A 26,328-nucleotide genomic window follows, 5' to 3' on the forward strand; every position below is an offset into this window, starting at 1 on the left:
ACGGTCCGAGGACGCTAGCATCCACAGCGTCTTCTACGTGCTGCGTGGAAGGGGGTGCTCGAAGCCAACGAAGCGGCGGCATGCAACGGATAGGGAAAACTCTAGTAATGTGCGTGTAGGCTCGTACCCTTAAGGTGAAATTCCATGGCGCGTGGCTCGCCGTCTCGCCGAGCCGACTCGCCGAGCACGCGCCGAGCAACTTCACGTTTAGGGCCTAAGGGCACGCTACTAAAGTTTTCCCTATCCATGGCATGCCCGCCGCTTCATTGGCTCCGAGCACCCCCTTCCACGCAGCATGTAGAAGAAGCTGTGGATGCTAGCGTCCTCGGACCGCCCACCTGGACTTCGCTGACATAGGTTATTGCGGCTGTGTGTGATCCATATCATATGAACATGTAACTATATAATAATCATTATTTTACGTTGAATATTTTCTTCTCTATTTGTTATGAATACTATTTTTAGTGGAGGTACGGTTTAGGAGACCGGTGGCCTAAATCGTACCTACCTTTTGTACACTGTAGTATGTGACAAAAAGATTAAGAACAAATTAATTTTCTCTGAACGAAAGGTTAAGCATATAATAGTAAGCGCCTAAAAGATCAAGCTACGATATCCAATAGTCATTTGCGTTCAAATTAGTACCAAATATGAAATATAACGTATAATGTCTTAAGTGGTACGATATAGGCAACCCTCCTCTCTATGGAGAGATATATAAGATATATGTATATTTTGTGGCAGTATTGTCGTAGTGAAGCGACTGCAGAATGAGGCAGGCCGCTCGTGTGCACCGGGCTTTACTCTGCAATCGTAGCGCGACGCATCCGCGTCGAAATTCGATGGGTCGCCGATATATCGCCGATGGCCAGACTAAACGCCTATTTAGGTATGTATATGTACGCATCACTTGGTTCAGAATACCTGATCCCAGATCGGTGCCCTACATTTTCATGCATTTACCTATGGAAGTGTTGCTTCCAGTCATCAAGTCAAAGTTATCGAGACGAATAAAGATATAGTCTCTTTTATTTGATAAGTTATTTCAATAATTTTTTACTTAAATAATGCGCATCTCTGATCGACGTTACCGACTTTGGTGGTTGAAATTATGTGATTCCCAAAATCACAGCTCCTAAACGCAGAGGGCGCAATAAAACCTGACGTTTGTCACGAAGCCGGTATTTCAGACCGTGTGACACAAACTCCCATAAGATGATAGATCTATCCTACACTTTGTCGATGATTAAATGTAACAGCACTGTTCGTCAAGCTTTTGACAGTTAAACTCACCACTAGAAAGTTCAGAGCGACTATACGCATTCGTTTGTCAAGAATCTGATTACACTCAGCATGGAAAATATATTATTAAATGTACATACGCTTGCGCTGCAACACGCAGAAGCTGCTGCCACCCCGCGGCGCGATGGTTAAATAAAAGTTGTAACCGCTATTCACCGCTTTTCAAACGTCCAGTGAGCGCATATCGATTCTAGCGTGATAAAGTAACCGTCAGCCTCACACGAGCGTCCTGTCAGTTACGTTTGTTTCGTTTAAAATAATCTGTTATTTATAACAGTCAACATGGAATCCGCTATTGTGCATCTCGAACAAAGTGTAAGTGCAGTCTCTAATCACTTTCAAATTGCACGTTTCGAATGTCATTCATGATTTACCTTCTGTTCCTCAATAAGTTGTTGATATAGCCGGCTTGTCTCGAATAATGGCTTTACAAATGACATCTGATTTTCAACCCCCGTCTCCTCGTCATTCATAAATTGCCTGACTTCTCCTTACGAAATTCCCCCTAGAGAAACAATTACAGCGTCTCTCGTACTCATCAACCTCCCATCAATGCTAAATATCAACGTTCACCCACGCCGTAGAATATTTTTTAAAACCTCGAATAAAATCCACAGATACGATCGCTGAAAGCAAATATCAAGTTTCGCGTAACGTAACCACACATTTATGCCACACGCGGATTCTATCTACACGCACGCGAAAAATCGACGCTAAAAGCAATTCACGAAATGTCAAAGTTGCTCAATTTGTAAATGTCAGGTGTCATTTCCTCGTGCACGCTCGCCCCGCAATTCTGTAATTTTCTATCGCGACAGGTTCAAAAGGCTGATGGGAAACTGGATATGATTGCGTGGCAAATTGATGCTTTCGAAAAAGAATTCGAAGATCCGGACAGCGAGGTACGTCCCTACTGAAATAACGTATGAAAGTAATACACCGAATTACACTTCCATCACTTTCTGCTTTCTTTTTTGTTAGATACAATTTCATGAAAAATATTGTAGTTAGGAGAGGAAATGTGTTTTTTCAAATTCTCGATTTGCTCTATGAATACAAAAGCATTATAACTGAATTCGCTTGGAAGTCATTAAGATCAACAATTTAATTTCTATTTTTAAGTTGTTGCTCGTTCTGTGCTTTTAACAGATCTCTGTGCTTCGTCTATTACGGTCTGTCCACCAAGTTACAAAAGATTATGAAAACCTTCATCGAGAAATATTGGAGGTACAACAATTGCAAAAACAGCTCTCAGATTCTCTTAAAGCGCAATTGTCTCAGGTCGTCGGGCATTTTAATTTGCTACGGAATAAGATTGTAGGACAGAATAAGAATCCGCAGTTGAAATAAAGTCAGGAACGTTTAGCAAATTTACTTTTATTATTTCTTTAGTCGCGTCTAATTTGTTTTCACAGATTCCTTTTGTGTCATTGAAAACTCTGGCGTTGTTATTTGACGAAAAGTGGAAATAAGCATTATCGACTTTATTGTGTAACGGCATAACCAGCTTCTCCAACCGATTCTAATTTATTTGCATTTAATACATATATATTTATAGTATGTTGGTAATTTTATGCATACAGGATTAGGATTTATTAGAATCTCACAGGGCCATTATGATACATGCAATATGATTTCTTTCATGATACGCTATCGACCATACTCTGCTATTTATTTATAAACGATATTTGGAGAATATTGAAAAGTTCTGTCGTGGCGTTTGCATATAGGATTTTCTTGTAATTAAAAGGCAGCTAATATTACAATATCTTTCAATGATTATGCGCATCTTGCTACGGAGGTACTTTTCCAAATAATTAGCGATAATTTTGCAACAAGAAGTTAAAGTGATCTTTTCGAATTATTTTGATATCTTTATACGCGGTAGTTGGTAGGCATTAGTCGTGCAAAGCCATCGGTCAGTTATTATTATTCCAATAGCTTGTTCTTAGGTGACATTATTCCTTTGGAAATAGTATGGGATCAACCGGTATTATTGACAAATAATTTCTTTAACTTCCTCTGTAAGCGTGATAATGGGGCCAATCTATATGCTTGTATGTCCGCACGAAATAAGAGAACCAGTAAGATTTAGAGGTATTACGTTTTTCCATACGCCGATATAATTTACTCTCATTTACGTGTATATGACTTTGAATTAATCACAGTTACTACGTATTTATACCAAATATCTCATTCGAAGTCATCGCTGGTAAATTAATTACGGTTTATTAGGTAATTGGTTCGAGTTAAAATAATTTTAATAGTTACATAATCTCCGTTAATTTTAAATATCACGAGAAACTCATTGCTTTTAAAATATTTCGCTTCAAAGTATTTTAGACTTTTACTTTAAAATTCCTTTGCACATTTCGATTTATATAGAATAGTCACAGTGCCAAATTGAGTACAAATTTTTGTTCGTATCTGTTACGTTACGTAGTATTTCTCAGCCGAACGTATATCTATTACACTTATATACTGGGTGACAGCACGATAATATCTGTGTCTCGAACAAAATTTGAACAAAGTTATTCTCTATTATGATCTTGAAAAAATAACGATTCTCACCGAAATCAGTGTAATCCGTTAGCAGACCCACTTACATATTTCATGCCACTGAACGATGCTAATTAATTAAAAAGATCATGATATTCTATCGAGCGAAGAAGGAGAATATAAGTAAATTTCTGACGGCATTTAATTACAAAAGTGTTATTCTTCTCGCCTAGCAAATAATACGCTATTGTATTTACAATAATCACCCTGTATGTAGCTGCAATATATCGGTATGAAACTTTTTCCTCTCTAGTAACAGTTTTAATGATTCTTACATCGAATAAATTGTATATACCCAAATATATAGAACTAAAAATTCTTTGCGATCGTCGAACAGACTTTCTGGTTGGCGACATTTAGGAGAGGAATGTTTTGTGTACGCAGGAATAATAATTGTTATGATTTATAAGATTTCCTTTGAAATAGATACGTTTTATTATATGTATATACGTACATGTATATTATAGTAAAAATGAGAAGTGTATTTTACAACACGAGGGTAACAACAGAAATATCTAAAGCGAAGGGTTGCGTATATTAGGAAATTAGGATATGGAAATTAATATTGCCTTAAGACACAGGTCTGTATTCAACAAGCTATATGAACAACGTTGAAGTTAAGTGCATGCTATCGCGATACATGTAAGACAGAAAACTTAATAATGCGAAGGACAATGTATTTTAAGAATCTTAATTGGTCAATTACGTGTTTCAAGAAAATGGTCTCATTTCATTTGCTCGATACCAAAGGACAGTTGCCTTTCGAGTTCAGTAAAAATCAGATTTGGATTATTTAATACCATCATAAGCTGCCTTTCCGTCATTAATTTCTCAGCTTTGGAATTAAATTTCTAAAGAAAACCAGAAAAGGAAATCTGAATCGAGGCGCATGCGAAATACTTATTCCCAATGCTACTCTCCCTTAACTTTTTTGAAAGCAAGAGAATATAGAGGCGAGTTCTCGTGGCATTTTCTTGAATGGAGTAACTGAGTTCCATAATCGTGAAGCTGTTAGCGATCCTCTTAAAAATCGATTACTCTATTAAATGTAGTCAATCTATGTGAGAAACTCCTTTAAGTCAATACTAATAGTTCAGGAAAGGAAATACTTGTGATACTCAGTGACTCGCACGTTTGTCAGGGCTAATTTATATTTCAGTTAAAGTGCCAAGCACGTTAGACAAAGGGAACTGAATTGTGGGCAAGAGAATATTAACTGAAAATATAAATCAGCTTCTAGATTGACCTTTAGCCTTTACCTAAGCAATTAGATCCGGTCTACGCAAAACAATGTTAATACGTATACACGTGTATGTATGATAGTGACGTCAATCAGAGTCACGTGTTTCCCTTCTTCGTAAGTTTTCTGGGACAAAGACTATCATCCTATTTCCATCTCTATAGAATGTGCATATTTTAATCCTAATGTAGGAGGTGGCCTGTGAATCTCTCTCTCTATGGTTTCAGAAATGGTTCCAGTCTGTCAAAATACAGATTCTATAGAGATACTTTCAGAGGATGCAGTGATACTTGTTTATACGTTTGAATCTAAATCTGAAAGGGGGATATTTAATATATTGCACGAATCAATACTTTTTGATTCGATTTGATTCTTTCTAATACTTCATCGAATGATACGTGCTTTGTGCAATTTATGAAACATTACTTTTAAACACTCACCACTCTGACTAGACGATCGATAGTCTAATGCTCGTTAAAACTGTTTTTAGAATAGACGTAGAACGTAAGTTAAGAGAAAAATGGTCTGGAACACATTCAAAACGTGCCAAAAAAACTTTGGTCAATTAGTATATAATATACCGTTTAGTTATTCTAAGCCAAGGATTTCTGAACGTCTGCTTTTCCGTATAGTATACATATCACGTTTTCCGACGCTCTATTTCACTTTTCATTCGTGATCTCTCGAGAACTGCTTGCCAATCCTTTGGTTAAAATAAAAATGGACATTGTAACCGTGCAGGAAGTGGTTTGTTAAAAACGTAGCGCGTTTACTATTCGAGGATGGTACGATACTTTTTATATCCTGATGTAATACGACCTTTAGCACAATTTACGGTGCTCATTTTTTTTTATTAACGTTGGATATAATAATTTGTTGCTGTATAAGTGTAAATTTCTCTCTGAAATATATCGAATATTAACAAGTGTATATATACAAGTACTCTGTTTTACCATTTTTGTAATATTTACGATTGAAATAATCAAAAGCAAAATATCAAAGCGACAACTATATCTAAAAATGACGAGCTTCGTTTTTAATTAAAGACTTAGCACGTGCGTGTCTCTACGAATGTTGACGATGAAACTTTAATGCATGTTGTACGCTTAGATAAACTGTAAACAAAATTGTATCGACCATTATACAACTTCTTCGTCGTTTATTCGTGAAACACGCGACGTTTCGCAAAATCGAACAATTTCGATTCCAGTCTGAATTCTATCGGATTGTCTTTACATAATTATTATTTAATTGTTACAGCGGTATTTTACGTTATCTATAAATCCGTGTAATATTGCTTGTAACTTTTAATCGTCTACCGCGAAAATATGCAAATAATCCATTTTTATGCTTCCGGGATACTAAAATCGCAGCAGCATTCGGAAGAATTTCTTCGGACTGGAATTACGTGGCACAATGTTCGAACCAAGCGTTAACATTTATTATTCGTTTAATAAGATTTATTGTATTATACACGATTGCTCAAATACTTGGATGTATATTATACAAAATTGTGACGCAACAAACAAATTGTATCTTTTTAGATATTTATCACACACTACGTAATAAATTGTTAACTCTGTAGCAAATCATTAACGAGAAGTTATTTTTCACTCCTGACCACTTGCCTGCTCCGTTTCTGACATACATAAATGTCATCGCATTACCGCGCCCACATATTGCTGCGAGTAATTAAGCGATAACCAATTATCGGATGCTTCGAAATCCCCGTGTTACTCACACGGACCAAGTATTATTACATAACGGGTCAATTTCAACCGTGCCTTAGACAAGTTTAATATTGTACATGCAAATGCAGACAGTTTTAATATATTATTATACGAATTGCAATTTCACATTTCTCTATTTAATTTCTTCGTATTATAATCATTATACAGAGTGTAAAATTTCTGAGAAAGAGTACGTGTCGATGAGCTGTGCGCTTTTGAATATCAATGCTATGACTCGTGCATTCCCAGGAGACGCGCGGATTTCTTAGCAGCCTTTAAATTAAATTAAAATGAAAGAAATGTTAACACTTTTCAAATTGCTTTCATCACTTTGTATCTTACCGGAAATATTTATCTTATTATAAATCAATTACATGTCTAACAAGGAGAGGTGGTTCCAAGGTGTCCGTCTCCGATTGCTTTGAATTTTGGATATGTTTTATAGGACCGAAAAATAAGATATACGTGTTTTAGCGGCCCGTTTTCATTTTTAGGGGATGAAACCAACCCCCAAAGTTATAAGTTTTTCAGGTGTTCATTTCCGATTGCTTTGGTTTTTGGATATGTTTTAGAGGACCGAAAAATAAGAAACACGTGTCTTTTTATTATGGCCTGTTTTCATATTTAGGGGGCGAAACCACCCATATAACTTTGAGGGGTGGTTTCGCCCCCTAAATATGGAAACGGGCCGCTATAAAAAACACGTATATCCTATTTTTCGGTCCTATAAAACATATCCAAAGTTCAAAGCAATCGGAGGCGGACACCTGGGAACACCTCTCCTTGTAAGTGAGGACCTTGTGACAAAAAACTGTTTATAAAATTATTGTTTTGACTTAACATTAAAAAGAGAACACTAGTTGAAAAATATATATTTTCACATGATAAGTAGTGGTTACTGAGTTATTAATATTAATATTTTTATTATAGAATATATTTTCGCCAAAAATAGAAATAAAAACTTACCAACATTGAGTGGTTATTGACCACTACTTATTATTTATTCTAATAATATTAATAATGAATATTAATATTTTTATTTACTCGCCAGAAATCGCTCATTTTTTATCGGATTTGCATCGAACCTCCACATATTACACGTCACAACTCAAAAAGTGTCCAAAATGGAGCTGCACCCCTCCTGCTGCAAGTTCTTCAATTGTAAGTGAAACAAAAGTACTTCCGAAGAAGCTTCCGCAAATGTAATAACGTCTCCGCTTTACATCCGCACCGAGTCTCTCGCGACAGAGACTTGGCCGGTAGCAAGGGATCAACCGTGACGAGAGGTACTTTCGTTTTTACTATCGCGGGAAGAAACCAAGGTTACCCTTCTTCGTCCCTGGGCAGCTGGGTTCGAAATGTCAGGTACGAGGTCAGATGAGCCGCGGAGCAGCCTAATCAATTACTCATTCCCTCTTACCGTCGGCCGTACCGCGGCAGCCTTAAAGGCCTTTGATTAATGCCCGCTGCTACCCTAGAAAAGCCACCCCATTTCCTTGATGAGAGAGTTCTTTGCAGCCGCGCGATATGCATTTACGCGGCTGCCCGGATATCGCCGGTTGACACCGCCAAGAGCATTCCGGCGGAGCGAGACGCGCGCGATTTCCACGGAAGCTGCGGCTTTTGTAGGTCGTGCGAGACGAGGAGGCCCGAGGGATTCGCAATGGAAACGGGGTGACCGCGTGCCGGTGATTTCACGGCAAATTAACCTCCCGAGGCCTAACGCGATTCTCAGTTTTCCTTTCGGCGCGGTCCACAGGTATTTGAAGATTTAGCCCTCGCCGATTCATCGGGCGCACGAACTTATGTACGTGCCTGCTTCGTCAGAGCGAACAGAGAACCGCTAGTTGACTCACAAGGGGAATTATCCGGTAGGGTGGAACGAAATATAGGGGCGCAATTTCTTTTTATTATTCATGCTTTCTAATAGTTGGCAAAAGGTGCCTGTTATAATGGTATTTAAGCTGTCGAAGTCTGAGCTTCGTTAATAAATTTTTAAGGTGCAACAAGTCACTTAAAAATTCTTATTTTTATCGATCTTGCGAATTTTATTTTATCACACGATAGCGCTTCTTTTCAAAAGAAACTTACTCGCTAGATTTCCTAGTCGTGTATCCTATCTGACTGCTATCCAACGACTGAAGAAAGCTGCTACGATGAAGGAGTAACGATATATCTTAATATATAAAGCAGAAAGTGTTTGCGTGTTTCTCTGTCGCCTAAAAACTTTCGAAAGCTAAACTCTGGGATCACGAAATGTGTCCCAGCTCATCATGCCTAGCTAATCCATATGAATGTGACTATTTTCACAAAGAAAACTAATAAATTTTTTTTTATAAAATCAGAATCTAAATTTCGGGCGAAGCCCGAGTGGTAACCCTAGTTGTAGATACAAAAAACTCCACAGCTTTTTATGCTCTATAAAACCATACAATCGAATTTTAATCAATTCGATTGTATGGTTAAATTTTCTTTATAACAATTTTTTTTTGTATCTACTATAGCTTTCAAGATATACACGAAAGTAGGCGAACACTCGTTAACCTTTGGGGGGTGTTTTCACCCCGAAGAACCGAAAATGGGCACAAACGAAAAATTGCCTGATACTTCTATCGAGGTCTTCTGCAAACCTGCACAGTTCCAACAAAATTAGAGTGTTCGGGTAGCCGAAGTTGCCTTGTCAGTGGGCAGCTTATTATTCGGTGTGCCTTTCATGCGGTGGTCGAGAACAAAGCGCAAGTTACTGCCCACTGTGAATGGGGCACCCGCTATTATTTGCATTAGACTGGATGGAAATGTTATTAAATTCGAGCCGATCGATTGATGACCAGGTCAGAACCGCAATGAAAATGAAGTGAAATGGGGTATTATTTTCCATTATTGCGCGCTGCACAATGGTCGATTATAGTTTGCCAGTGGCAATCTCAGGCCAAGAGTTGAATGAAACGCGCTCGAGTTTGGTTGTTACTTCAATACAATACATTTTTACTGCATCGGCTTGCTGTTTAATAAGGAACTACCCAGTTAAGGGCTGAAAAATGAAATAATCTTGTGTGATTCTTTTTTTTTAAGACGAGTATGTAATATCATGAAACGTTTATTTATTATGCGAAGGTACACACGTTTAATTATGTGCCCAGTAAGTTTTATTAAAAAAATTAGATTTCAGAAAATTACGGCGAAAAAAAAATCCAAAATTATTACCATATTTTTCATCTCATCACCCTTATAACCGAGTATGGCTCCACTTGTATCTCCACAATTTCGACGACGGTTATTACACCACGGGCAGACGTCATTGAACTATTTCGGTAGATTGCTTTTTTCTGAGCCTTGAATTTTACAGTTACCCAAGAGTACAATGAACCCACAGATGAAGTTAGAGTTCGAGACCGGTTTTGTTCGCGAATCAGGACATTGATTTTGTACACAAGGTGCTTCAAGACTGGCAGTGAAACTGGGCAGGAAGTGATTTTACATGTTTTATAATAGAAGATAAAAAATATGGAATAAATGTTTTTCATACGAAGCTTCGTTTCCCAAAATATCGAGTTTCTAAATATTGAATTAATGGATTTCGCTATACGCAACTTCGTTGACAATGTCACGAGGGATACTGTTACACAACCAAGGGCGGATCCAGAGGGAGGCGATAGGGGCGACCGCCCCCCCCCCCTCCCTCCCAAGAGTAATAAAATAGTAAAATATTATGACATTGTGTGTTATTCTATATAAATAATTAATGTGAATTTGAATATTTAGGCTATAGTATTAGATAGAGATATTAAAATATAAGTTACGAGCAAATTTTAAATCTTGTAAAAGAAGGTTCGAAAATGTACTTTGACATATTTCGCCCTCTCCAAGAAAGGCTCCTGAATCCGCTTCTGTACACAACTCATAGCAAATTTGAAGGATTTTAGCCTTACAAGGAAACACCGCGAACCCACAGTTACCAATTGGAATGCAACTTGGTGGGTTTATAGAGTGACAGAAGACAAGAACAACGGTATGTTTCATTCCTTCCCAATCGCCCTTTAACTTTGTGAAAACTAACCAAAAAGTCAAATAGGCACTCCCACTTTTTCGCGTACAAATCCTGAAGTACAGGAGACAGAAAAAAAAGTTCAAACAAAAGTTTAATGGTAACATAAGCACTGCAAACTTGCATTAACAAAGCTTTGAAAAGAAATTAAAAAAAAAATACCGGACGAAAAAAAACATTTTTCAAAATTTTGTTAACGCAAGTTTGCAGCGCTTATTGCACGATTAATCTTCTGTTTGAAGCATTTGTTTCTGTCTCTTGTACTTCAGGAGTTATACGCGAAAAAGTGGAAGTGCCTATTTGACTTTGAGGTTAGTTTTCATAACCTTAAAGGATCTCGAGTCACTCTATAAACCCACGCAGTTGCCTTTCAACCGGTAACTGCCGGTTCGCGGTGTTCCCTTGTTAGTTACGATTAATTCTTATTCATATTTACACTTGGAACGACCTCCCGTCCGTTACGCACCATCCATACCGAAACATCCTGTACGCGTGGAAGATGTTTGATTCGCTGTTGCTGCGGGCGGTTTCCTCTGATGGGTTAACGTTAAGCTGGCCCGGAAACGATGCGGATGAGATGCAAAAGCGATACACGGGGCTGCAGAAAGTAGAGTTTGCGGGTGGAATCGATCGGCGGCTCTCTGCCTCGAGGGTGTTGGCCGAGTGCAGCGTTTATGGCTGTAGATGCACCGTAACCGCGAACCTCCCGAACCGGTCATCCGGCTGAATCATTCCGTTCGGTTAAAAGGAAAAGTCTGCAGCCGCATTGTTTCGCCGTTGCTCGACGAAAGTAAACGCGCCCTTACAAATTAGAAGCAAGCGGGTTTCGCTGTATAGCGATCTCTTTCCCGCAGATGTTTGGCCGAAAACTTGAGGAACATACACTGCGGAACTTTGCGATATATAAAATTCTTAAGAGCTTCAACTCAAAGAGAAGTGGCTCGGTTTTTATTTGAAACATAAGCCCGAGGTCTCCGCACCATGTCGAAAGTGGACAAAGTCTGGAAAAGAACTGTGTAAATAAGAAAGTAAACGAAAGATAGTTTATCTTTATCCGCCATTCGAAGAGTCTGCGTTATCTGTATTCGACTGATAGACGAATCTATTTGGTGAATAATTATACTTAATTCTTATCCTCGCAATTACTTTTTAAGACTGTTATAAAGTGGACCCTACGAATTTAGGAATATTTTGCAGTATTAATGGTTTGGAATTTTTTATTTCCTGACCTTTTGTCGAAATTTACACGCAGATAAGAATTTCACCCATCTCTGTTTAAGATAGAAAAATGTCCGATGAATAGCATGGGTCCACGGTCAAACCGGAGATTAATGGGCAGTGTATAATGTAGCGTGGCGAAGTGCAACGACCGGGGACCGTATCATCGATAAATCGAGCGAATCCGCTTCGATTAGAAATTCGCGAGAAATCTCGTGGACAGGACTAACCTCTGAGACGTTTGCAATTTCCTTTTCACAGCGTCGACGTCGCGCTGAAGAGCAAGGTAAGTACTTTCCGAGCAATTTTCATCGCGTGTCGCGCGAAAGTACGGCCCCTGAGAATACAATGTCGATGCGTGGTGCTGGCCTGTCTCCAGGGAGCAGCGAACGGTCCCGTATGGAAAGTAGAACTGGGACTATTTAACGAATTTTTCCGTATTCGAATATTCGTGAATTTTGAAAATGATATGAAATTAGAAATTCAAATGGTATTGTGCTTTCCCTTGCCAATTAATATACGCTGATATTCATACAGCCGAAGAAAGGACCAAACAATTTTTGCAATTTGAAGTTCCTTAGTAAAAGAAGTTTCAAAGGAATGCATCTTTGAATAATTAGCATTATTCATAACCCGTAGAATCAACTAGGTTCCGGAGCTGTGTCTTGATGCTGTCTAGTGAACGTGTTTCTTAGAAATTACAGTTCATTGAAACGTTTACCGCTATGACTTATTAATAGTCATTGCGAAAGCGAAACGAATCGCGTATACAATTCAGACGAGGAGAAATTAATTGTTTGCGGAGTGTTCCTGCAGTAATTAACTCTACGTTATTATTCGTGTAACTCTGACTTCATATTGAAAAAATTGAACCGACACATTGATAATTACATGTGTATGAAATTATATTCACGTACAAATATCCACGGAGCGTACTTAAACAATTACGAGATTAGCGTGTATTGCAAAATCATACTAGTATTTTCAACAAAGAACTTCATTTTTTAGGCCAGTTTGATTGCCATTTTAATCTGTATACATTTCAACTGCGAAAACCTACATACGTCGATTACGCTATTTAGCGACGTCTTGGTTCCCTTTTCTTTAAGCAAGAGCACGCGCCAACGTCGGTGTATTCTTTTTAAATTAAATGGGAACTTCTCTGCTCGATTTCTGTCTGGCTGTGACGAGAAAGTAAGACCGTCGAGGATCGGATGTCAACGTACGGTAAGAGACCTAACGGGGGACATGTAGTCATTTTACTCGTTGCAAAGGCAAACCGTAATCAAACGATCTTTTAGTTTCATTTTCTACTTTTTAATTATCCACCTCATTTTAGATGCATCAAGCTAATTACCATAGAAGCTTTCACGCGGTGTCTACACGATTTCCAAGTACGTAAACAGTATCATAAAGATGGTACTTAATTGTGTTGAACCGTTAAAACGAAATTTACACGTAGGGTAAATTCGGTGCTGGCGGTACACCTAAAGTAAAACGGCTATTAAACCTAACAATCACACTATTTATTTTATCCGAAGAAACCTAATATGTTTAAAATTTTATGCTGATTCAGAAAAAGTGGTCGATGATTGCTTTAAGACCATATTTGCTGAAAGTCGAGTTGAAAACTGAAGTCATGACATCTGACCATTTCCCCCGAGGTGTCGTGAAATGGGTCTTATCGCGTCTTTGGGAGAGATGGCCCGCAAAATTATTTCCAACTACAGATTTATTGAAATTCTATTTCTTTCTGCTAAACAAGTAAAGAACACATCAAACAAAAAGTGAACTACCCACGCAAATAAGTACGAAAGTGAACAAATAAAATAAATAGACACAAACTTTATTTTAATATTTGTAAAGAATAAACGGTCAAAGCAAAAGAAGTTACCATTCATTAAACTGTCACTATCCATCATCCAAAAATCCATTTGTAATTATATTTAAGGAAATATGAATAATAAAAAAAAATTTCATTCGACCCCTGCTTCCGAGGTACCATTATTTTACGCTACCAGCCAACGTGTCAATATTTTCGAACTTGCTTACCCGCACCATTCGCCCAGTTCCATCCCACTGCACGCAGCAATCTTATCCATTTCTTATCCGTTTGCTGATTTAGAGAACAATCGGAATTGCGTTTAGAGACGAGGTTTTCACCGAGAGGTGCGTGTCGGTCCGTATCATCGGGCCCGTGTCGTCGGGCCGTGCCTTGAATACGGCCGAATGCCTCGTTCTAATGACCTACTCCCACGTCACGAGGGTCCGCGCTCGGCTCCGAGCAAAGTCGAGTTCAGTCGTCGACCGACCGGGGTCCGTGCCTTTTGCGTGGGCCTGATACACCGATGCCAGAGGCGCGCACAGTCCCGAGAGAGCCGGGTCTTCGTTACTTTCGCGCAGACGGTACGTGCTCGAACAGATTCTTGACCCTCGACGCTCGTTCAGTGCCGTGGGAGGTGCCTGGTTCCGTATTCCCGCGACTCCGCCGCTCGCAGTAATTAAACGATCCTGTACAAGGTCTGTCGTGTGAACCGAATACACGGCGCCGAGAAAATTAGGGCCATTTCGCACGGGACACTTTTGTAGCTCGCCACTGGTACTTCGCGTGTATTTACCGTACAGATAGTCCACTCTGAAAAGAATGGTCCCAGAAGTATGGGAATATGTCTGCGAGGTATCTGTCGCGAGGCACAAAGGTGTTCGGGGTGATGGGGCCCTTTAAGAAGTTATCGAATTCTTCGCGGAAACTCCAGTTCGCGCAGTGGGCCCAATACGAGTAGCTTTCGAAATACTGTTACTCAGTGTCGGATTTAAGAAAAAAGGCCCAGGTGGAAAGCCTTCCGAGGGGCCCATTTTCGGGGGGAAATGAAGAGGTAATTTACTAAAAAACGGGCCAAGTGTAATCATAATTTTTATTTGGCGATGGGGCCCTTCGAGGGCCTTCTATACCAGCCGCCCTGTTAAATCCGCCACTGCAGTGTTACTTGGTCCGAGCAGGTGAACATCCGATTACTCTGAGCAGCGGGCAAGCCTGTAAACCTTCCAATGTATATCGGAACGTAAAAAGTGAACGGGACACGGAAATACCTGCTCCTGTAGCACACTTTTTCCAGAAGTGGTTCCAGCACGGTCGTAGATTTCCGCGAGGATAAATACAACATGTATTTTCTGTGAATGTGGTGGTAGATTGTAATGGAAAATGGAGCGTTGTAACGCGTTGTAACGTCGCCGTGGTATAAGAATTCTTTATATTTCCATTTTCATTTCCACGCGTTGTTTGCTCAGTGTTCCACACGAGGAGGTGTTTATTTTGGAAGGAGGTAAGGGTATTTAGTATCTACCAGTGCGATGTGCCATTTAATTGAATCCAGCGCGGCGAAATCGGTTTCTCTTCGTTTGATTCTCTGAAGGATTCAACTTCCCTGTTTATGGACGTTTACTTTTTTTCGACGCCCATGGCGGTGACCATTCTCCTGCGCAGTTGTTAACGCTACTTAGGTTTAGGGACATTTCTTATGTACGTATTTCTACGAGCACGCGTCAAATTGACGAGTAAACGAAATCACATATTTTCTTTCAAAAATCGATTTAATTTAATTTAAATGTTACTTAAGTAGAAAATCATTTTCTCAGAAATGATCACAGAAGTGGTAACAACAATATTAACGGTATACGATATTTTTTTTTACCGCGACTGCAATTTAGTTACAGAAGAGCATTCTTTGACAGCTTCTAAATGTTTGTGTCTGTCTGTCGCCTAAAAACTTTCGAACGATAAACTCTGGGATCACGAAATGAGCCGCAGCTCACTATGTCTGGCTAATCCAGATGAATGTGACTATTTTCACAAAAAGAACTAAATAAATTTTTTTTTTATAAAATTAGAATCTAAAGTTCAGGCGAAGCCGGGTAGTAAAGCTAGTTATATATATATATATTACTGGAGTAATAATTTCACGAATGAAGCAAATACATTAGGATTATTTTTATGCAATTAGCCGTTCCGTAGAAATAGGTATACTACAGACCTTAAAACTTAGAAAGCCTAGGAGGAAATAAATGCGTGTATAAATTCTTTGAATAGTATTATTAATTTACGGTACAAATTGGTTATAATTAATGCTCTGTGTTTTTCGCTATTCCTTTTCGAAATTCGAAATCCGTGAAATTGACGGGCGCCGTAAATCTAGTGTTAATTAAAACAGGCGCATTTCAATTAATTCACCAACACCATCAACCAGAGATGGGCTAAAAATTATTTTAAATAAAAACTTGTGTACGAATTTTTTATTTAAAATAACTTTTTGCCTCTCCCTGCCATCAGCTCCTAGTGTTCGCCGGTTACTATCCACATACCAGCGGCCAGAAAAGCTTCTCCCGACACGAAAGAGAGATTTTCCCGTTCCTCGGGCAGACACGTTCTAAATAGCGTCGGATTCTGTGTGCCGTGCAAAGGATGTTCGAAATGTTTTAATTACCGCCAACCTGCATCCAAAATTCACCGTGCAGGTAGCTCAAGTCGCTTTACATTATCGATCCTCGAACGTTCGCTTGGGTGGAGGCCTCCTCGGTTTGTTTGCTTTCCAACGAAAACTTGCAGACTGCTTGCCGCGCTAATTTGCATCGCTGGATTTCCATTTTCCCGATGCCCGGCGACTATTTCGAATTCCTGCCCGGTTTCGATTCGACTCTCCCGTTACGCGTTCGTTCATCTGAATTATTGCGCGCACCGAGTTTCTCGCGCTCCTCTTGCCAGGATTTTCATTAAATCTAATCTATTCCAAATGTTTCTGCCCGTCGATTTTTCTCGGCTCGTAGAACCCGAGTTGATGAACTCCTGCTTCGTTCTCTCTGGTGGTGGTCTGGGTTTAGCTAGCTCGTGTATATTTCCTTTCGCGCAGCCACCTACTTTCTGAATCTTTCGATTAATTAAGTAGACTTCGACTCGTGGACGAAGACGAGGTAGATTCTGTTCGACTATCGGGTAACGAATGGAACTGCACGACTTAGTCGTGATTGATGGGCAAACTTTTCCCTGAACAATGATTTATTCGACGGAACTGCCGCGCAGGCGAACTTTCTACCTTACAACGATACACGAGGCTTCTTTTATTTCTTTCATCAAGATCTACGATCTGAAACAGGAACGGAGTCTTCCGTTATTCTCGTCGCTTTATTTTATACTTTTAGCCCTGAAGTTTCTTTAAGAAGCACTTTTGATCGTTGGCTTCTCTTGTAAGCAGACTGCGATTAAATTGCGCAGGACTATGTGGACACCGTGTATTATTTTCGAGAATAACTGTGAATCGGAATTGGACGAGTGCTTGGATAATAGAAGATATTCGAAATTTATTGGAAATATAGAAATTAATTTGAGAATTAACATGTTTCTAAGAATAAAATAGTGAAAGGTCTGCCGCTTCTATTTCCCATTTTCACATAAATTATTTGCAATGTGGGAAGAAAAGAGAATATAATTTCTAATATAATAATCTAATCTTCTAATGATATGGCAATAAGAAAGTCATGTATTTAAATATGTTAATGATCGTTTCTTCTATTTTATTTTCTTTATTATTGTTATGATTATCCTTTTTCTTGATGTCGTTCTGTGAAACAATGTTATACTTTTTTACCGTTGAGAAATTATTTGGGGCCCTAAAATATTTCTTGCACCGGGTTCCTTTACAGAGAAGGCCCTATTTGCAATCATCAATTAAGATCGAAGAATTAAAAAAGCTTCATTCGAACAACATTTTGGATAAAGTTCTCTTCGTATAACTTGGCCGAACGATATTATTCAAACCGTATTGCAGCGTTCATTTTGCTCGGCGACTCCACCCGATCGCCTTCTGCACTCTGAATCATCATAATCCTTCGCCGCCATCGGCGTCAGATCTATCATTATCTCAAGACCGCGCTACAATTTTCCCGTTAGCGTCGATAAAAAGCAGATTCTAGTTACCTCGCGCAACAACAACGAAATTTTCGCGCCTGAGCACAGCTGGTGCGCGACTTTCTTTATTGTCGCCTCCACACTGTTCCAGGATAGAAGTTTTTGTGGTGCACGTTGGTTCTGATAACGCGCCTATAGCGGTGGCAAGCCTTGTGGCAACCGGTTTGCCAGTTTCTCCTTTGTGGCTAGTACCTTCGTTTCCTTCGAGCCTGGAATGTCGCCATGCCGAGCCTGTGAGCTTTGTTAAAATCTCGTTTTCGAATAACACCGTTTCGCTTGCTGCTGTAATATCGTTTGGAGGATTGTTCCCGTATTAATGCTGGACAGGCCACGCAGTTGTACATGGTGTCCCAAAATTGCGGGACCAGCCGAAGCGTGCAAGTCCCTCATGCCACAAGAAATCGAAGTCATTTAGCATTTTGCAATTTGAAGCTCTGCTTTCAAGGTCGAGGCAGCTCGGTTCGATTGTTCGAGCCTAATCGAGTGATTGACTTTTTCGAGCTGCTTGAAATTGACGAAGTGTTTGAAAAAAGATGCGAGCTACTCGAGCAATTCAAACGGCTCGAATATTCGAGCCCTTGTAAGACTTCGTATTACTTGAATATATTCCAAGAGATATCCAACTTTTGAGTTAGTCGTAAAAATTCGAATTACTCGAGTTAGTCGTAAACATTCGACATACTCGAGACACCCGTAAATATTCGAATTACTCGAGTTACTCGAATATTTATGTATTTAATACCAAATACCAATCTAACTGTATAAGACGCTAGAAAGTCGAAGTAATTCGAGTAATTCGAAAATTTTCGAGCTGAAAATTTATTTCCAAGTAACTCGAAGTCTTACTCAAGTAGCCTGCATATTTTCAAACACTCGGCTCGACCGACCGATCATTATTCGACTCGACATTCGAGTACTCGCACACCCCTAAGGCACTTGGTGTTTAGAATTCTGACTTCCTGCGCGCGTTATTTGAATACTAGCAATTCTTGCGTAGCCACCGCTATGGTGCTATTAACAGTAAGCATTTTAATACATTCTAGAGATGAAGAACACATATTTTCAATCGTTCTGATGTCTCATGCGCGTGATAAGCACACACTCCTTTTACGTTCCCGATATTAGACACATTTGTTATGAAAGAAGTCCCCACTTTCGATCGTGGTAAACCAGTTTCGCTTTATTAAACTTGCTTAATAAATAGTAGTAGTAGTAGTATTTATTTCGCTATCCGTACATTCTTTTATGCTTATCGGATGTGGTATACATAGCACAGTCTACAGTTCCGCTCCCGTAAGTGCCATAAACTATATACCCGCTTAATAAATAATTGCTCCCATTTGTTTGGTCACTGGTTTTATTTACACTCGTGTATCAAATACCATTAACGAAATCGAGTTTCGTATCACGTCACTCGACAACGCGCCGCGAGAATATAATTAAAATAAGCTGAGATTTCCAGACAAGGTGGTATTCCCATTTCAAGAACCATTCCCTATTCAAAACTAACATTCAAAGACACACAGTTTGAAAATTAAAGTTATATTAATTTTCTTTCACTAAAATTTAATATATTAATGAAATCGTAAAGAGGAAGCTACTTAGAAGATTCTCTAAGTGTTTCAAAGAGATGGTTAATCGTTAGTTATGTTGCACGCGTTATCACGGCAATTAAACAAGGAATGCTAATGCAGCGCTTAAGAAGCTAAAAACGTTGCTTGTAATTTATAATTATCGTTACGATTCGCTTGTAATGGAGGTTGAGAAATATTCGAATCGTAACGAATTCTGCGTTTCCACGGACATTGATCTTAGCCTGGTTTCCGCAAAGCGGATTATCTTCCGTGTTATCCGTCGCGGAGCGTATCCAACCGCCTCCACGGTAGCTTTCTAATCGATCAACCCCGATGCAACCGGCTTCTAACAAATTTTCGTCTTGGAACGTGACGCGCCCATCTCGTATCAGGCATCGTCAGGCATCTGAAAACCTGGAAGGTTCAAGAGCTTCCATTTAATGATTATTACGTATAGTAGAAATTTCGAAAGCTACGCCCTTGTTAGCTCTTCTAACTAACGTCTTTTGGACGATTTGGATTACTACGTAGAGCATATTGGAGTATTCAAGGAAAAAGCAATTCTATTTCTGTGAGAATTCGCTCTGAAGGGGTGAAATCAGCCCCCAAAGTTACCTTCTTCGTTTTTTTAAATATAATTATGTAACGAAGTGATGTGGAACAGAACTTTAAATACAAGAATTGTTCATTTTTTCCGCTCTATCCCACTACCACCACAAAACAAAAAAAATATTTGAAAAATGAAGACATGCAAAGAACAGAAAAAATAAGATTATATAAAAAAACATGAAGAAACGCGATAACTTTAAGGGCTGATTCCACCACTCAGAGTAACTTGCCGCAGAAAAGGAAGTGGGAAGCATCCCATTAAGTCTAGGTGGAGGCATTGTGCTCACAGAATGCTCCCAGTCTGCTCTTGCACGTTTTCCGGAGTAGCTTTAATTATTAATACCTCGTAAACTATTAACGGTCTAAGCCCGAGGGGTGTATCGCTATACTCGTTTCGGCGAGTGCAACATAAAACAGTGAGCGTTGTAACGTTACTGTGGTATAAGAATTTTTCAAAAGAAGAATTTCGAGCCCCCGATATACCGGGGGTTCGGAGAAAGCAAAACTTAATTTCCCCACAATTCTGACACCTACTACGTAAATAAACAAATTTTAGCAAAGTGTCATCGAAAAGTGAGAGTTATGCTTAGGGAGCTCTCCTTATTGGCATTGGCGAGCCAGCTCAGGTACCCCGGGGTCGCCAGTTCCCGTCTTGGAGGCATGCTTTTGGGGATGGTCACCCCTGAAACACGCCCCAAGCCCTAAGAAAAGAGCCTGAAGTAACAACTGGACGTTGTACTCTTACTGCACAATTGACCCTATTAATAGGGCTATGCGGTACGCTAATCAGCAGTTTAACGAGGTAGACCCCTTCATAGGCTCGCTCAGCTCTTTTCGCGCGAGATTATTTAGTCATTTAGCAAATTCACGTGTTAAATATAATAATTATTTCCCGTTAAATATAATAATAATAATAAAAAATAAAATTTCAGGGGTCTAGTATCGCCGCTGCAAGTATGAGTGTTCGGACTATGATTGTTAGTTTAACGTGGCTGGTGAGCGCGCTAGTCGTAAGGGAAGCCTCGGCCCATGGAAGACTGATCGAGCCACCCTCGAGGGCCTCGATGTGGAGGTTCGGCTTCGACACGCCGCACGATTACAACGACCACGAATGCTATTGCGGAGGATTCACCAGGCAGTGGCAACGGAATAGCGGGAAATGCGGAATCTGCGGGGACGCCTGGGACACGTCAGTGGTAAGGCGAGAACTTTTAATGAAACTGTTATGTCTCCGCGTGAATGTGCACGTTGGAAAATCAAACCAATGCGAAAGCGTACGTACGGTGCCAGAAGTCAGTTTCGAGAAACGTATCTGGGAACATTGCGAAGTTAAATATTTTCTATACCCAATGCAGTTATTCCGAAACTGTCTATAATATTTAAAGTCGATACATCCCCTTTGTAGTTGCATTATTACAATCGGAACTATGTAATAAACGAAGCAGTGAAATTAATTTTAATTATGGCCCTCGCAAGCCACATAATAGTTACTCAAATTACCGTTTCCCCACCACAAACAAAGAAACTTTTAAACCCAATGCATACTTATACTTTCCACATCGCCTTGACATTTCACGCTTACAATTAGACGCGGCAAAACTCTCGCTGTTAAACGGTCCACCGCGATCATGAAAAAAAAGAGGAAGTTTCGCGAATGCGTCAAGCACGAAGATCCCATTGTACGGCCTGCATAATTATCCCCCAGCGATGCTCTTGCAACACGGAATAAATTACTATTTGCGGCTTTCCAGTCTGCCGAGCGGCGGTGCGCGCGCTGCAACAATGCCGCGGGTTTCGACACCCCCTCGAAAAATATATATCCTGTAAAACTCGAAATTCACACTCTCTTGCCCAACGAGCTTCCGATGGAAGTGCGACGGAACGCCGGGGCCTCGGGGAACTCGGGAAGAGACCAACTCGATTGGCGCGAGGGACGGGGATATCGTAAGCGTTGATCGAAATATCAGAGAAGTTCGTTAGGAGCGAGAAATTCTTCGCTGATTTCATTACCACCAGTCGGGCGTGAACAATCGCGAGGAAAGGATACGAATCTACTTCTGACTTTGCGAGAGTATCCCACTGGAACAGCGCCTCGCTCACTCGTTTCGCGCCAATTGCATTTTCGCTGGTGCTTTCGGTGTAATTAGCTTTCGATCGAGGCGTGATTGCACGAGTTCTGCAGATCGAGTTAATGTAATGGAGGCGGCAGGTATAATACGCTTCCCAGCGCGAATATGTTCCTGATTCCATATACCTATGCTCCTTCTATTGAAATCCCCCGGGGTTTCGGAACGCGGGTTCTCCTAGTTAAAACTTTCAGAGGCTTCCCGGATGGAAGCCCCGTCCTTTCGGGAAACGGTTTCAACGTTTCATCAGCATTTCCGACCACTTCCTCAGGAACCTGAACATGCGTTTTTATTTACGTTACATCTTACTGTACGGTGTCATTATCGTTGTTTCTAAACCCGAGATCTAGATTAAATGAGAAATACTGCGAAGTAAAAAAAATTGCAGCGTCTAAAACAGAAAACTTCGATTTCTGAAAAATTTTTGAAATTCCAACCCAAAGGGGGTAAATAGGAGTGAAATATGTTTTCTCGAACTCCTGATTATTTCTTAGGCCCCCTTAGATATCAATTAAGTTTTTACTTACAAAGGTTACCACACAAATGCCTAAAAAAACAAATTCAGCATTTTGCCCTAATCACCCCTCTACAGGAGTGAAACGGGGTAAAATGTGTTTTCACGGATTCCTTAATATCTCTTAGGCCCGAAGCGAAGCGCGGGGGTATTTTGCTAGTTACTATTGAAGGCGAAGACCGGAGCATCTCATGACGAACAAAATCTGATCCAAAAGAAAACTAAAAATTCGAATCGTGTCATCAAAAGAGTTGAAGTATTTTGAAGAAGAAAAAGTAAAGGGAAAAATATATACAAATGGCATATGACTTCCTAATGACTACCCAACCAACAAGTGTGGAATGTGAGAGAGATTTTCCCGCGGCTGGATTATTTTGTACAAAAATTAGGTCGCAATTAGGCGACCAAGTTTAGACAAATTATTTTTTTTGCGTGCTTATTTGTTCAAAAGAGTTGTTATATCAAGAATATTTAATTTTGTATTCAAATTAAGATTCTTTTCATTGCTTTCGTGGTGAAGATCCATATTTAATAATGATTGTCAGTAGTTTGCTCATATATGTATCTTCTGTTACATCATTTTATATTTTATGTTCAGAACAGTTTTATTCGCATATATTTTTCATAATGCTTGATTACGTATAAAAAAAATGTTTTTTTTTTTGTAATATTTACTGTTACATTTTCAATGCCTTAAAAATACCGGTGAATCGGTTTTGATTGAAAATTTTACCGAATTACCGGTAATTGAAGAAGTCGGTAAATTCACAATCCCTATTCACAACTTTCCGTTTCGTGGACGAGCTCGCTTATCGATTGTTGTGTTCGTTTTTATTACAGCCACGCGCACACGAGACAGGTGGCAAATATGGGAACGGTGTAATCGTGCGAAAATACCGGACCGGCTCGGTGATACCGGTCCGAGTCGAGCTCACGGCGAACCATCACGGCTACTTCGAGTTTCGCACGTGCTCGATGACCTACAGGGACAAGGAAGTCGATCAGGACTGCTTGGACCAGCATGTGCTTCGCGCGGAGAACGGATCGACCAGATATTATCCGGGCCCGGGGAACAAGATTTTCGAGGCTTACTACAAATTACCAGACGGCTTGACTTGCGCTCAGTGCGTCTTTCAGTGGAGATATACAGCCGGGAATAATTGGGGCGACTGTGGAAACGGAACAGGTATTGTCTCTTTCCGTCCTGAATGTTCCTCGCGGAAATTCGAATGGAAGCGCGCGGTCGTTATCGCTCCAGTTACATTTTAGAGGCGAAGCTCGCGCGGGCTTTGGATAAATGAACTTGAGGGTGGTGTTTTGAACGGTGAATACACATCCCACTTAACACCTCGATGATCGTAGCTTACTTTTTTCTTCGGTCGCACAAGTCACGCGGCCATTCAGCGTGCGCGGAGCGGATGATTGTGTTACATTTGCAGGGAAACATTTGCTCGCGTATAAGTACGAACTAGTGGAATACGAGACCCTCGTTACGAAAATATACGAAGTTATACGTATCACAGTTCGTGCAAGAAAATTGAAGGGGTGTCGTCGTCATTCGTTAAGGGTGGCGTGTGTCATGTAAAACGCTGCGACGAGTTCTGAAATGAAAAGAAAGAGGTAAATTAAAATTTGAGAAGTATGAAGCTGGTATCGAGGAAATAGTATTGAAAGTATCGACGGTATTGAAATATAATTAATACTTCATGCAATTTTTCGAAATATATGTCGATTGAATTGTGACTCATACAAAACAAAGTGTAACAATATTAGTATTCTACTAGGGTATCGCGTCTTGTTAAACTTTTGCATGTAATGTGCATTACACAACTAATACACGTATTACGTTATTGCTCCATGATCATCAGTATTCAACAAAGTACAGTGTTTAGCAATTGTTTCATTACTTTTAAATTTCACTCATAACCTTTCGAATTGCTATATCCAAAGTTAAGTTCAATTCATGTTTGATTTATAAATTCTAACTATTATGAAAACTATTACGAAAATTAAAGTACAAAATAAACTTAAAGGGGGACGCCACTGTAATGGCCCGAAAAGTAGAGATGTCTTTGGAAATTTATTAAAAGCAAAGTACGTAATGAATCTTTTTTAAACTTTCTGGACTTTTTATTGGATATTTAAGTTATACGAATATGTTTTTTAAATATATTTAAAGCAGATTTATAAGCTGTACAGGATCACTAGCTTGGGGCTGTAAAAAATTTCCGCTGACATGGTCGACAGTTTTCCAACGAAACGGTTCTTCGGAAATCAAAAAACCAAAAAGTTTTAGAAACTATATGCGCATGCCTGTGGCACGACGGGTTCGATTTTGAAAATTTTGAAAAATGACAAAATAGCAAATAACACACGCAGGCACTCACCCCGATTAATTATTAAAAATTAAAAAGAACTCTTCTGTAATCTGCCGCAGGTGCCGTGGGTTGCGGTCCGCAGGAGGAATTTCGTGCTTGCGCTGATATTACTATCGGCGACGACGTGGAACCTCTGCCGCCACGGCCGACGAAGGAGCCACCAACAAAAACTACCCCTGGCGAAAAATCGCCGACAGAGCCAACTTTGGTGTCGCACTCGACGGCGCCATACTGGCTGTTCAGTGTCGTTATCGCTGGTACGTGCCTCCTGGTTGTCCTGGCGGCTATGGCACTGCTTTACTCGTATTACTATCACGCTGGCAGAGCCAAAAAGTGGCTTATGGCGAGTCGATTGCTGGCACCTGAAAATCCACCTGTCGCTCCACCGCGGCATAAAAAGCACAACACGTCCAATGCACAACTGCAGCTGTAGTAGAGACAATTTGTACTTCACGTAGGCTGACGTACGCAAAGGAGAGCGGGAAGAAGCTCTGTAGCTTTCTGACGGACTGTTCTGTGGAGGATACAGCGGGAGCATTATACAGTGGTTATTTTCCGTTACGTTTCGGTGTATTAAAATTCCCGAGAAAAAGACAGGAATGCTCGCGGTGGTTCAGATGAATCGGGTCACCCTGATTTGTTATTATGATTTATTTAAAACGCAGCCCAACCAGCTGCCCCCTAATAAAATATTCCGAATAACCTGGACGACTTTTCTGCCGTGCGCGATCGCGCGCGTGAAAAGTATTTTTGTAACGCTGTGATGTATGTACGACAGAGTTGTTTTCATTTACGTTTTAGTGTAATACCTTCGCACTTGCAGCACATTTTCATTTTGTATATATAAACGTATCTTATATTAAATGTATTTATTTTCTACAAACTAGCAGTCTCTAGTTGTCCTTGCTCTATCCCGAAGAAGATAGCTGGCTGTTAGTACCGAATGTCATTGTGATTGAAAAAGGGGAATCTCAAAGAGACCACTACAGTACTTCACGTTTACCAACTTCATGGGCCTCGCGTAAACTGCTTTTTGGAGAGCGTGAGCATTAGAGCATATAAACATGGAGGAAG

At 40.0% G+C, this 26,328-nt stretch overlaps 1 protein-coding gene across 2 annotated transcripts; it reads left to right on the forward strand.

The window, feature by feature from the left end:
* The first annotated feature begins 1,278 nt into the window (after positions 1-1,278).
* LOC143370023 (uncharacterized) lies at positions 1,279-26,137 on the forward strand. 2 transcript variants are annotated; one of them, XM_076814617.1, is made up of 5 exons: positions 1,279-1,617; positions 2,121-2,204; positions 21,169-21,432; positions 23,717-24,062; positions 25,314-26,137. In XM_076814617.1, exons 1-5 carry the CDS (start codon positions 1,585-1,587, stop codon positions 25,685-25,687), a joined length of 1,101 nt encoding a protein of 366 aa, XP_076670732.1. In that variant the 5' UTR covers positions 1,279-1,584; the 3' UTR covers positions 25,688-26,137. The 2 variants fall into 2 exon arrangements, with proteins under 2 accessions (XP_076670732.1, XP_076670731.1); XM_076814616.1 differs by lacking the exons at positions 1,279-1,617; positions 2,121-2,204 and adding an exon at positions 14,309-14,500.
* The last annotated feature ends 191 nt before the right edge of the window (positions 26,138-26,328 follow it).

Source organism: Andrena cerasifolii, chromosome 6, assembly GCF_050908995.1.
Source record: "Andrena cerasifolii isolate SP2316 chromosome 6, iyAndCera1_principal, whole genome shotgun sequence".
Taxonomy (NCBI): Eukaryota; Metazoa; Arthropoda; class Insecta; order Hymenoptera; family Andrenidae; genus Andrena; species Andrena cerasifolii.